At 39.8% G+C, this 13,042-nt stretch overlaps 1 protein-coding gene across 1 annotated transcript; it reads right to left on the bottom strand.

The window, feature by feature from the left end:
• Window positions 1-1,533: 1,533 nt before the first annotated feature.
• On the bottom strand, window positions 1,534-11,720 carry WBP11 (WW domain binding protein 11). Its single transcript, XM_010086068.1, has 11 exons — window positions 11,601-11,720; window positions 10,748-10,779; window positions 9,999-10,092; window positions 9,472-9,668; window positions 8,477-8,610; window positions 7,591-7,790; window positions 6,581-6,775; window positions 5,874-5,975; window positions 4,631-4,948; window positions 3,129-3,311; window positions 1,534-2,489 (listed from the first exon to the last, which is right to left on the bottom strand). The coding sequence occupies exons 1-11, from the start codon at window positions 11,662-11,664 to the stop codon at window positions 2,056-2,058; spliced, it is 1,953 nt and encodes a 650-aa protein (XP_010084370.1). The 5' UTR covers window positions 11,665-11,720; the 3' UTR covers window positions 1,534-2,055.
• Window positions 11,721-13,042: the final 1,322 nt, after the last annotated feature.

Below are 13,042 nucleotides of genomic sequence, written 5' to 3'. Positions count from 1 at the left end.
AGGTATTACAATGATAACCCTTCCCCAAAAAATCACTATTTACTCATCTAACTTACCAAAGAATAAAAACAATCTTTTTTTTAAAAGTTAAAATATAAAGAAGATATCCCATAACTAAAAAAAAAAATATTTAGGGTACTGACACAACTGCAATTAACTCCCACAAGAGGAAGAGAACTGTTTTACAACCCTGTGTTCAGAATTTGTGAAAACAGAATCAAAGTTTTCAAGTGTACATTTGGGTAGCTCCAAATTTTGTATTTTGTCTCCTTAAAACAGATTTAACCTCAAAACACTGAATATACAGCTAAGTCTGAGGCTTACAGCCAACTATAAGGCATTGTTTGAGGTATCTACTTGTCTGGCAGGTTAACATAAATTGTCTTTGCTAAAAAAAAATATCTAAAAACCAAGAGGAGTTTGGATACATTGATGTAGAAATGGATATATTGTTAGAGCACTCCCTCTTAAAATCACTAAGACACTCACTACAAGCCCTTCCACAGGGACAATGAAGTTTTCTCCATTTCTTTTTTGCTCTATCATATTTACAACACTCACTTTTTTTTTTTTTAACAGGATCATGACACCTACATAAATAGCTAACCACTATTGGTCTTGTGTGCCAATTCAGTGTTGCAGACAAAACTTAAAATATTTCAAAAACTGAATTCTCTCTCAGAAGCAGCAGCTGATTTGGGAAAGACTTACTGCCTGCACAACTGATCCCCACGGGTCTTAGAACTGATTTGTCTACACAAGATCCCAGGAGATTTTGCACTCTGTTTCAAATGAGAGTGAAGATTTGTTTCTTGCATGTGGTAAGGGTTATTGGAACATTCGTCTCTGTCAGCATAGCGAATAAGCTAAAGGAATACTTCCACCAAAACATAAATAATTGCTTTTTTAAACTGGAAATGTGAAAATCCTTTTTCAAAAGTATCTGTACCTTAAAACCACTGACTTAATGGAATTTGAAATAAGAGATTTTCCACAAGTAAAATTATGTCAGGCTCTTAAAATTAAAATTATTTACCAATTTCTACTTAAGGTAGTCTGTCCACAAAGCATCCAGTGGGTATCTGACACTTGATACCATATAAACCTTTCAGAGTATATAAAAGAAACCATTCTGTAATTATTAGTAGTACTTTAGAACTTAAGTTTCTAGCAGCTACCAACAAAGGCCAAAAGGGATGCTTAGGACCTTAAAAACAAAAATATAGCAGAACTTTAGGATTTTTTTTTAAAGTATAAATTATTTATTATGTAGCTATTGCTTTTCTTTTCTGAGGTTCAGAGTGCCCCCATCTTCCCCCAAGGTCAGCAGAGAACCTCCCCCCTTTCCATCTACACACTAATTTTAGACAAATCACAAGGAAACCAATACTTTGATACACTGAACATTTATTGTCTTTGACAAGACAAAATTAAGTTTCCCCTGCTGATGAAAAGCCATCATGATGACCGTAAAGGAGACAGGGCACAAAATTCCAGTGTACAATATAAGCAACAAATTACCTCCCTGACTACCCTGGAAGAAAGATGATTGATCAATCTCACTGCAACTAAAAAACAGGATTATAAAATATTTACAGAAAAGAACAGTACAGAAAAAAACTGGACAACCATATGTGTATGAAATGCTGCTAACACTTTTCTGGCTCCTTAAAAACCTGTTCCACTACCCTCACCAGAGCATTCAGGATGTGCAAGGATTTAGGCAGAGCACAGTCACCCCTCACTCCCACACCCCTCTCCCCTGAGTACCATTATCTTCCTCCAAGGAAGGGGAAGGATTCGAGGGAAGCAGCATTGCCTTCTTGACTGTAATTTCTTTCCACCAAGCGGACATACTAGCTCTGAAAGGAGGTCCCCAGCCACACCTCATCTGCAGGGGTCTCTATTCAGGGTATACTGGCAAGTTAACCTGTGGGTAGGGAACAGTCCCTGTCATGCGAGCCTGCTTGTTGCTTGCAGGTGGACCTTTTCTTCTCCTCCCTCCACGGTGGTCTGATCTGCGTTCAGAGGGGCAGGAAAGCTGACTAGAACAGGTCACAGGAGACCTTCCATTTCCTTCATGAAGGCTTCATACACATCATCCTTTGTCTGTACAGAGATAGGCGCAGATGATCCAGCCTTAGGGGCAGCTTTGGTTAATGGGAGAGCAGGCTCATCATCTTGTTTTCTCTGGGAGGCAGCAGAAGCCCCTTTATTCTCCCGGCGCACTCGCAAGGCAGTGGGCACAAAGCGAGTGATCTCTGCCTTGGGGTTAGTGATCTGCGGCTTGGCACTGATAGTGGCTGTAGCTTTCTTCTCAATGGTGGCCGCACTGGTGTCATCCGCCTTGGGGCGCTGAATCAAGCTGGGTGGAGCACTCAGTACCCCAGGATTTGGAATGGGAGCTGGTGGGAAGAGCCCAGGTGGAGCAGGTCCTAATGGAGGCACCAGAGGTGGCCGTAACATGCCTGGGCGAGGAGGAGGGATACCTGTAAGAAAACAAAGTATGAGCTGACTCCACACCTTGGAGTCCTAGAATCTTTGGTCAAGAAAGTGCACATGCTCAGAAAGTCAAGAAGGAAAAACAAAAGAAGAAACCAAGATGAAGTAGCACTGGCTTTAAAAAAAAAAGTTTTCAAACCTGCAACAAATGCTACGTTGAAAACGCTGCTGATCCTCAGACTTTGAAAGCTACAGGAGCCTGTGTATTGCTTTCTTTCAAATTTTAAAGTTATAATCTGAAAATAGTTTCTTGATGATCCAGCCCACTAAAATTTCAGAGTCATCAGAAATGTCTGACCAGGCAGAAAAAAAAAAATATCCCTATCTCCAACTCATTAAGTAGAGCATCACTATAGCACCCTGGGGTTATTCAGAAACAGTCCAGCAGAAGTTCGAACTCTGAAATTCCCCTCTGAAGGACAGATTTCTTGCTTTCCAAACTACACGTAGCACTATGGAATTACCTGTTACCATTACACAGAAAAAGATACAGCACAACGCAGCCACACAGATAGGAACAAAGGCAAACTGGTAACTGTTTATACTTCCTGGCTTGGTCACCACAGCAAAAACTGGGAAAATAAAGCAAAGAGAAGCTTGGTGCTGAAGTAAACAGAATACTTTACCTGGCGGAGCAGGAGGGGGCAGGCGAGGAGGGGGCCCACGTGGAGGAGGACCTGGGGGCAGACCTGGTGGGGGGCCTGGGGGAGGGCCAGGTGGTCGCCCAGGTGGAGGGCCTGGTGGTAGAAGTCGAGGCAAAGGCCCACGCAATCCTGGTAAGCCAGGAGGTCTCAGGAACGGAGGAGCTCCTGAAAGCATGTATACAAAAGAGAAACTTAGTTAATGGTTAAAAAAAAAAAAGAACAACTACCCCATCAGCTAATACTAAAGATCTTCAACAGTAACTTGAAAACTATTCTAATACTAGCCAGCTGCCAGATTAAATAGATCTTCTAAAAATCTCAAAAAGTACCAGCAGTTGTAGAGTTTCTTCATAATAGTCAAGTATTAAGTATCTTTTCCCACTTGGAAAAACCCCTCCTTCCTATTGTAATGAAGCAATAGCTGACAACAGCTACTGAGCTGAAGTTACCAGAATTTAAACAGCAAAAAGTGAAAGAACTTTTCACTCTAACATTTGATTGCCCTTCTGGCCTGAAACAAAGTAGTTCTGCTCTGCTGAAATAAACTGTTTTGAGGTTTGATGTTCCCCCTCCAAGAGGTATGAGAAATGTTAATACCAAGGAAGACACTGGAAAGAGAACTTTGCCTGCCACCCACAAGCCCCTCCAAAAATAATGTTGTCGATGTGCCCACACAGAATAAAATATATTTAAATCAAAGTATATAGTGCTCCTCACTATAGTCCAACTATTGAACTTTGCAATTTAAGTATACAAACAAGCAACAGTTATACACTTTTTTTTTTAAATTACAAAATAACCTCTGTTATCCAGTTCAGCTACATGGCAATCCCATCATCTTACAGCAAATAAACTACCGTCTTTCTCCAGATCAAAGAAATTCACGTGTTGGCCCTCCTAAAAAAAAATACACTATAAAAAACTGGTACTGATTGGCCTCTGCTAATTGTCCTTAGGCAGACCAATACTGACATGAATTAAAATTTAATACTTATTTCATCTGAGGATAGTTATCTCCCCTAAGAAGACTGAAATACATTCAGGTGGTAGAACGGCAGAAAGCTTCACACCGTAGCTTTTAGAAAAGAAAAACCACACCAAAAACTGTAACTAGGTAGCAGCTCCCAAACCTCTTTAATCATGCCTCACTTGGGGTGAGCTGTGGGGAGAACACCACAAGGAAAAAAAAAAGCCAACACTGGAGAGGCACACAGCACCAGGCCTTTTGTTCTTCATACTCTAATACCGGCTTTGCCGCAGCCCTTCAGCGTTAGTGCTAACAAATGAGCCAATGCCCATCATGCTGACTACAGCTACAGAAGCCTGTTGCTGTAACGTGCTTTTGAGGCAACAGGCTGACCACACAAGAGATCACACAGGTCTCACCTGCAACACATTCTGCAGCTTCAGAACTCCCAAACTGACACACTCTCTGCAGTACCAAGAGCCTGCACCCTTCAAATCTGAGTAAATCAAGTATTCACCTGGTGGAGGGCCAGGAGGAAGGCCAGTTGGTGGTCCTGGGGGCCTCAGTGGAGGGGCTGGAGGTGGTCCTAGCGGAGGTGGCCCAGGCATAGGAGGTGCCTGTATCTGAGTCGGAGGAACAGGCTGTGGAGGTGGTTGCTGCTGTTGTGCCTGTGAGCTTGCAGTAGATGACCCTGTCTCTGCAAGAGCTTCCTCACTGAGTTGTTGTTGTTGCTGTTGTTGCTGTGATGTCTCTTCAGACTCTGAATCATCTTCTTCTTCTTCCTCTTCTTCTGAATATTCCTCCACTTCTCTCCCTTCTTCTGGAATTTCCTGACCTGGAAACAGAGACATACTTATAAAAATCAGTCCACAGTTAATATCTTTGTGCTATCAGGGAAACTCAAGCACACAAAATATAATAAAAGAGAAATATAAACTTCACTCCAAAGGAAAGATAACTGACCACATTTAATTATTAAACAGAAAAAAACCCCAAAGAAACAAAAAACCTCACAGTTGTAGAGAGCTCTCTGCCACCAAGAGCTATGCGTTCCTGTGGGAGCTGAAACTTCTACTACCAACCCCAAACCGCAGCTATTTGATCTAGGGTTTGTGGGACCTTGCATGGAGGTGGGGTGTACACGAGGAGGGGGAAAGGAACATGGAATGACTTCTTATGATCATTTGAACAATTCAAAAAATAAATTGTCTTTTAATGAAAATAGAACAGATTTTATTTAGACCTCAAAATAAATATAATCCCCATCTCCAAGAAACTCTAGCATCTCTAAAAGATACAGGGTTATCTTTCTAAAACAAAAAAATCTTCACTCTGAGAGTTCATTTATTTCCACAAAAGGATACTTTTAGGGAGTATTACTCCTTACAGGTTACAGGCTGGGCCCATAGTGAAAAAGAAAAGGTGAGATTGTCTAAGAAGTTTACATTTCATTTGAGCAATTGTTTGAAAGTTAAGCAAGATAAAATTCTGAAGAAAAAATCCCCATACATCAAAAAAAGCCCATAAATTGCTACTATAACTTCAACTCTGCTGTGCAAAACAGACATTACTAGACTACAAATAAAGAAAAAAAATGCAAACACCTAACCACCACTTACCCTCTTAACAGACTTTACATTATGACAGTAAAATATTTACCCCATGAAATAAAAACTGTGCAAACAAAAGTAAGTTTACCAAAGAAACCTTGACTAGAAACATAATGGTATAACTCTACTTAATGTATCCATGTCACTCACCTGCCATTCGCAACATCATGGCCTGGAGTGGAGTCAGCTCTTTCATGTTCTTTTTCTTTTTTCGTGACTTCCCAGGCATGTCTGCAAACCGTACGCTATGCCCTGGGGAAACCAAAATATGAGCAAGGGTGGCAGGAGGTGGGAAGAAAGTTAATAAAAGTCAGATAGACTTAAGTCTTCTATCTGCTATGGATAATGTATCATTCTAACATAACACTGATAACTCTTATGTAAGGAGTGTCATTAATGATTATCTGAAGTTTTTCTAACCTAGTATTCTCTATCAATTGGTCTCCCCCAAGCAATCAAGAAAAAAAATTATCAAAAAACATTAGTAGTAAGAAATTCAGTTTAGAAGTATTGCTCAAGTCACTGAAGAGTGAGTGTATTTTACACTGAGGCTTAATTTTGTAGGGTACCCTGACAATCGAATCCTTCAGGTGAAAAATGTCTTGCGACCTTACTAAGCTAACTCAACTGTTAAGAAAACACATCTATCTGAAAAGATGCTTCACTTCTAGACAGTTTCCTTCTGATCTATTAACTAATAAATTCTTCAGCTGGAATTTAGGTGAATTAGAACAGAGTTAGCTGGCCAAAAAAATTACTCCACCCCACCAGTAAGGAAAAGAGACACAAATGCTGTTAAGTAATGTTTCTCTAAAAAAAAAAAAATCTAACCCCAAATCTATAACTTCCCATCATACCCGATTTCTTTTCTTCGCCACCTTCCCTCTCCTTGTCATTATCACGATGCACGAAGTCCTCGCCTTCACTGTCTGCATCTGACCTATCGCTGTCACTGTCATCGCTACTCTCATCATGCTTGTCTTGATCCATATCCTCAGGATAACCTTCATCTTCACTGGTACTGGACATATCGTCATCATGCCCTCGCTGTCCTGCAGGAAGCAAAGTATTAGGAAATGTACAAATTCCAAATATAGTGGTGTGAAACACAGAATATTTTGTACATCTACAGTTAGAAAAATCCCCCTAGCAACAGTATGGATATACTGTCAACTCTTTATCGTTTAGCACATATCCTTAAAGAATATTTTGGAGAGTCTATCTGTAAAGATTTTCTGTTAACCAGCTGGTTAATTCGCAAACAAGTGAAGGCCACTCTTACCTGCAACTCATTAGTTCATTCATACTCAGTAATTGCCCGCCATTGAAATACTTTGATGCTTTTCTGTATGCAATAAAACTGATTTACCCATTCACAAAAGTTTCTAGGGATGATACAGTAACTAAGTGAAAAGGGTTCTCCTAGTAAATGCATATGCAGGGTTGGTCAGGATTTTTGCTGTTGTTTTAGTTCAGGATGGAGCTTTTTTGGTTTTATATTCTGAAAAAGGAAGCCTTTTCTGAGAATGGTTGGGGTTTTTTAAGGGATAATATGTACAATGTCTCAGCACTATTAAGACTACATGGGAAAATATCCAATCTGTGACACCTAATAAAAAAATATGAAAGTTGTAACTAGAATTTTCAACATATAAAAATACAGCTGATAACAAAATTGCAGATATTACGAAATATACCAGAATCCCCTCAGAGATGCAATCACTCAAGAACCATCCTTCAAGTAGTATTAACACCCATATCACCCAGAGAATACCTCATCTAGATGACACTATGTTCACAGTAGTACTATCCATAGCAAAACAGAGAGGTCAAGGAAAACCCCAGACAGTAACAGAAAACTCCTTACCTGCTTCAGAACTGTAAGAAATCTCCTCTTCTCGCCTTCGAGGAGCCATCTCCAAGGTGAAACCCACTTTACGGCCGTACATCTGTAGGACTTGAGGTGGGGGTGGCCCTGGAGGAGGTCCAGGTGGCTTCCTGCCTGGAGGTAAACGTGGAACACCAAGCCCAGGAGGAGGAAGTACAGAAATTGACCGAATTGGTGGTCTGGAAATAAAAAAAAAAGGAAATTAGAAACGTAGGAACACAAACAAATAAAAGCAAATACGCACTTAATAGAGCCTTCTCTCATCATTGCTTACACAGCAGCCTTCTAAAAAGAAACGTGGACATTTACAAAGTATAGATTTGTCCCAAGGAGTTTACAACCTCATATAAAGACATGATTGCTGAAGATCAGACAAAAGGAAGCTTCTCAGAAGGCAAGAGAAGACTGAAAAAACCCCAAGGACTGAATCCCACCATAGAAGCAAAACAAAGTAACCACAAAACTGGTAAAAACAGAAGACTATTCAGAAACAGAGCTAGTACTAGAACGAGAAACCTAAAAAACAAGTAAAGTAGGAGCCTAAACTGAATATACTAGCGAAACAAAAGAACACATATATGGTAATTTAAGTGGCACATATTCAAAGTGGCAGGGCTTTAAGTTTTACTGATATGCAGAAAGACAGAAGCTAGAAGATATAGTGTATTACTCAAAGCAATTTAAACAAAACCCTACAGAAGTACAGAAAGATTAAAAAGGGCTTTGGTTAAACGAAAGTACAATTCACTCACACAGAATTCCTGATTTCTGATAGTCAACATTATCTCTGCTTCTACCCCATGCTCCTTCCCAGTAATAACAGTGCTCCTTTTTCACTTTCCCTCCAAGTTTTTTTTCTGCTTACCCATAGGCTGATGTCTTCTTGAGGATAGAAGGTGGCTGGGCCCCTGGAAGGGGAATGTCCTGTATGAGGATGTTGGAGGGAGCATGTGGCATATCTGGTAAGGGGATACTTTCCACTTCAACATGCTGAGCATTCTGGGGCGGGGGAAGAAAGAAGAGAGAGAATGGTTTACTCCCACAGAAGCTACTGCACAACCTCATTACCTTTGAGAGTACAGAACACACGGGACCCGCTATCACTTGCCAAAGGTGTCTGTTCTGAGGGCATGTTATCTTGCAGCCGTCCATGAACAGTATTTGCAAAAAAGTCAACAGCAAAAGCTTTCAACACAAAACAAAGAACATGCAGTGCACCCATGAAAGGCTTTAGTATTTCAAGTCAAAATGCAGTCAGCTTTCCTTCTCCCTTTAGACCTTCAGTCCCCAAAGGGCAGAGGTTACAGACAAGTATGCTTGTATTTTACAAGAAGCCAGAAAGCACAAATCACAGGCTGCTGTATATTACAAAGAAATAAAAAATAAATAAATAAAAGAAAAATCTTATAGATACTTGCACTGGGGCAATATTATGTTCTCCAATATGGTAGTGTCAAAGAAAGCTCTTTAAAGGAATGCCACAGGATCTCATTATTTCCAGCAACAGATTTATCAGAAATTCACAGAAATATCAACTGCACACTCACAGGATCCCTCTTTGCTACAGAAAACAAATTCTGACACTGTTGTTTTGCAACATAAATTTCCCTTTCCCCTGTAATTTCTTTTTGAATGAAATCGTATCAGAGACAAATACAGACTTGACAACCCCCATTCTGTCCTCACTGAAATGCTGTAACTAGAAATACTACGTAAATTAATTTCAGTACTTAATATGGGCCACATAACATATACATTGGCCTCTTATAAAGTTCCCTTCCTTTGTAGCTGTCACATCTAACGAGCAGACAAAGAGTATACACCACAGTAGTTACAAGCCTGAAATATAATAAGCATTACCTTGACGGCATCAAAATACTGGCTGAGTTGTGATCTCTTCTGCTCATATTCCACTTCCAACTTGCGTAGTTCTTTATAGATGTCAGGATTCTCCTTCTCATAGAGCCGCAAGATGCGCTCGAAAGTCTCACGGAGTTTTTTGCGTTTATCCTTCAGCACTTTTTCATTAAGTTGTGGCTGCTGTACTGGGTTAAACTCTAAACCAAGGCAGAAAACAAACACCAAAAAATCTGCAAGTTACTCTATTGCACAACTGTGATGAATGAAACAACTTCAAAGCAAACAACTTCCAATCCCTATTTTCAGCAAGTCTTCAGCCTTATGACAACTCCCTTCTTTAAGTCAGTATCACACACTACTTGTTCTTTATATCAGCCACCTTCTTGGATCATAGTCAATCCCCGACTATTCATAGAATCTCCCCTTCTAAGAGGAAAGAAAAAAGGTTACTCTACCAGTCATCCTCTAAAACTATGTTATGTTTCCACATAAGCCACTAAGTCCAACACTTGGTACCTCTCACTCACCCATCTCATCCAATTTTTCCATGTCCCGGATAATCTGCTTTGGATCTTTCATCTTTAGTACAGCTGCTCGTACCATCATTCTTTGCTTTTTGTTCTAAGGCGATCAGAGATCAAAGAGATCAGAAAAGTGCCACAGGAGAAAGAGAGAGAACCTTTGTACCAAATACTCCCCTTTCAATATTCCCAGTCTGCATAAAAAAATATACCTCAAAATGCCCTGCAAATATTAAACCATGGAGATATCAGCAGCAAAGGTAATTAAAACTTCTGGGAATTTTAATTCCACTATCTTGCTACTTACAAATACTTGTATAAGTCATTCACTCCAATTCAGATATATACAAGCAACAAGATAAACCAATTAACAAAAGGTATACAGTAAAACATGCTAATTTATAAATAAAAGTATGTGAGTTTATGAGTTTTATGCTAAAAAGTATGTATGTGTGGTTTATTTGTGGGGTGTTTTTTTTTTAATTCCCAAGTACTTACAATAATGTTTCAAAAAGCTGTAGTCAGCACAAGCTAAAAATAGCAGATGATGAGATACACTTGCTCAAAACAAAATTTCTGTCTATGTTTTCTTAAACTACTTGTTTGGACAGTATTTTCCAAAGTCAGTCTTAGGATATCAACCAAAACACCTGCAGTCTATTCATCAGCCACAGCCTATTACAGTCACAAACATGATACATAATACAGGGAGTGCCAAGTAAATATTCCTGATATATTTTTCTTTTATTTTTTACCTTCTTTAGTTCCCTTTTCCGAGCTTCCTTCCCTAGAGAGGAGGGGAAAAGAAGAGAAAATAACAACTTGAGACAATCAAATCCATGAAGAACCTTTCCTTCATCAAGACCAATGCTGTTTGTCAACAGTTCACTCATTTTATGAAGACTGTAACTGTTTAATTCATCTTCCCAGTGAGACAGAAATACAGCATGAAATAGGTTTCTATTTCATGGGTGTTATACAAAAAGAAAAGGAGACACAGCAGTTTTCGTGTCTTCAGAAGCAGGGGTGTTTCTGTACAGAAAAGAATAGGCAGCAAAAGTCATAGTGCAGTCATGAAAGGATTGCTGCCCAGAAGCTGAAATAGAGCCAACAACAAACATACTTTAAAAATATATAGGCTTTAGTGTGCATCTGAAATAAAGCATATTCACTGTGGAAGTCTGCATTTTCTTTATCTGCTTAACATTGATAACTTCTTGCATGTTATCAAAAGGAAAAACAGAGACAACTCCCTCATCTAACCAGAGCAGTTGCAAAACTCAACATCCTCCTCAAATTCTAGCCTCAGACAGGTTAACTACATCACAAGAAGCAGCTCACAGATTAGTCAACAGCTAAGTACAAAGACCTTTGAATACTGATAACTACAGTAAAAACTGAGAGGCAAATAGTCAGGGATACAACAGCATGCAAGCAAGCAGCCTCCTCAGGAAGTTTTTACACCAGCCAAGACTGAGATAATATTTTTCAAGCTTGGGAAACTCAGTTCTGATTCACAAGTGAGGATCTAATCCTCAGAGAAGGCTTTTTATCTCCTTCCCTAGGACCACCCCCATTCCTGTGTGCTTAGGTTTTACAGATACTTACGGGCCTGATCGGTTGGATTCATAAACTTCCCACTCTTGGTGGATGATGTAGATCTCCGCCCCATTTTGACCTTTTTTCTTCTGCCTCAAAAAAAAACACTTGAGAAAAGAGGGAGAGACCTGGAAAAGATGGCATGGTTTCAGGTCTTATGCACCAGCAGCTTCAGTATTCTTATTTCTCTATATCATCAAGTTGCTCCCTCAAAAACCTCAAATACTTGTGAGGTACTCAAATCCTACTACAAGCTCAGGCACTCACATCAAAATCATCCCCCTTTAACTACGTACAACTATTTAACCAAGTATCTACCCAATACTACTTTATTAAGTACTTATTTTAAACTAGTAACTAGTTCCTTACCCATTCCAAGACTCAAACCAAAAAGCTTCTTGCTTACACTGTGGAGGGTCACAGGGGAGGGAGAAATACACATTATATTTTCCTTCTAGCTTTTCATTTACTTTCATAAGAGCTCTCCAATTTTTACCTTTCTATTCCTCTCTATTTCAAATGCTTCCCACAAGTTTCCTTCTTTCCTTCCTCAGACTTTTAAGCTGCCTTGATTTCTCCCCAGCACCCACCATATCCATCAGCAGGTGTCCTGCACACATCCCTGTCTTCTCCTCTCCATACACCACTGCCCTTATGCTCTCTACTTCCATCAGTATTACTTCAAGCTGTGTTATGATAACCAGAGAAAAAGAGGTTATTCTGGAAAGAATTACTTCCTGTCTTCAGACATTTCATAAACTTACAGACAACTACAGAAGTGTTCAAAACACAGCCATGGACATTACTTCTCTCACAGTTTTAATCTCCTCCCACCTCCACCCCTACTTCCCTGACAGAATGCCACCAGAACAAACAAACAAAAAAAACCAAAACAAAACAAAAAAAAAACCACACAAAAAACCCCCAAAACGAAACCCAAACAAAAAATACACTACCACACAAGAGATTCCACCCCAAAGTCTAAAACATCCTCTGAAATTTGGGATTTCATGGGATGCAGCATTCAAGTCACCACACTGCATCCAAACAGATTGTGACCAAAGTGAATTTATTCACAAGTTCAGTACAAAGCCTCATGTGCAGTCGCCATGTGCATCCTTCTTCCCTAATTACAGAAGACACCACTTTCAAACCACTACACTATGTGCCTCCTTTTACCATCTAAAAAGAAATTTAAGCAGGGTCTCATTTAGTGCTTCACAGCCTCACAGAAGGGGTTCCTAGCAAGCTCCAAAAACTGACCACATTCAATGCACTGACTAGTAAAAACATACAGAGCTCTGCTCACGGCTCGTACTCCCAGGCCCTGCTCGCAGTTGGCTTGCTGTCTGCAAGAGCGCCCCGTGAGTTGTGATAACTGATAACATACTTCCTACTCATAAGAGTACACTGATTTTTTTGCAAGACACTGTAATTTCTTCAGGTGTGAA

The sequence above is a fragment of the Pterocles gutturalis genome, unplaced genomic scaffold (assembly GCF_000699245.1).
Source record: "Pterocles gutturalis isolate BGI_N339 unplaced genomic scaffold, ASM69924v1 scaffold45375, whole genome shotgun sequence".
In the NCBI taxonomy this organism is placed as follows: domain Eukaryota; kingdom Metazoa; phylum Chordata; class Aves; order Pterocliformes; family Pteroclidae; genus Pterocles; species Pterocles gutturalis.
Note: the sequence above shows the minus strand (reverse complement) of the source record. Positions and strands in the feature narration are given on the sequence as shown.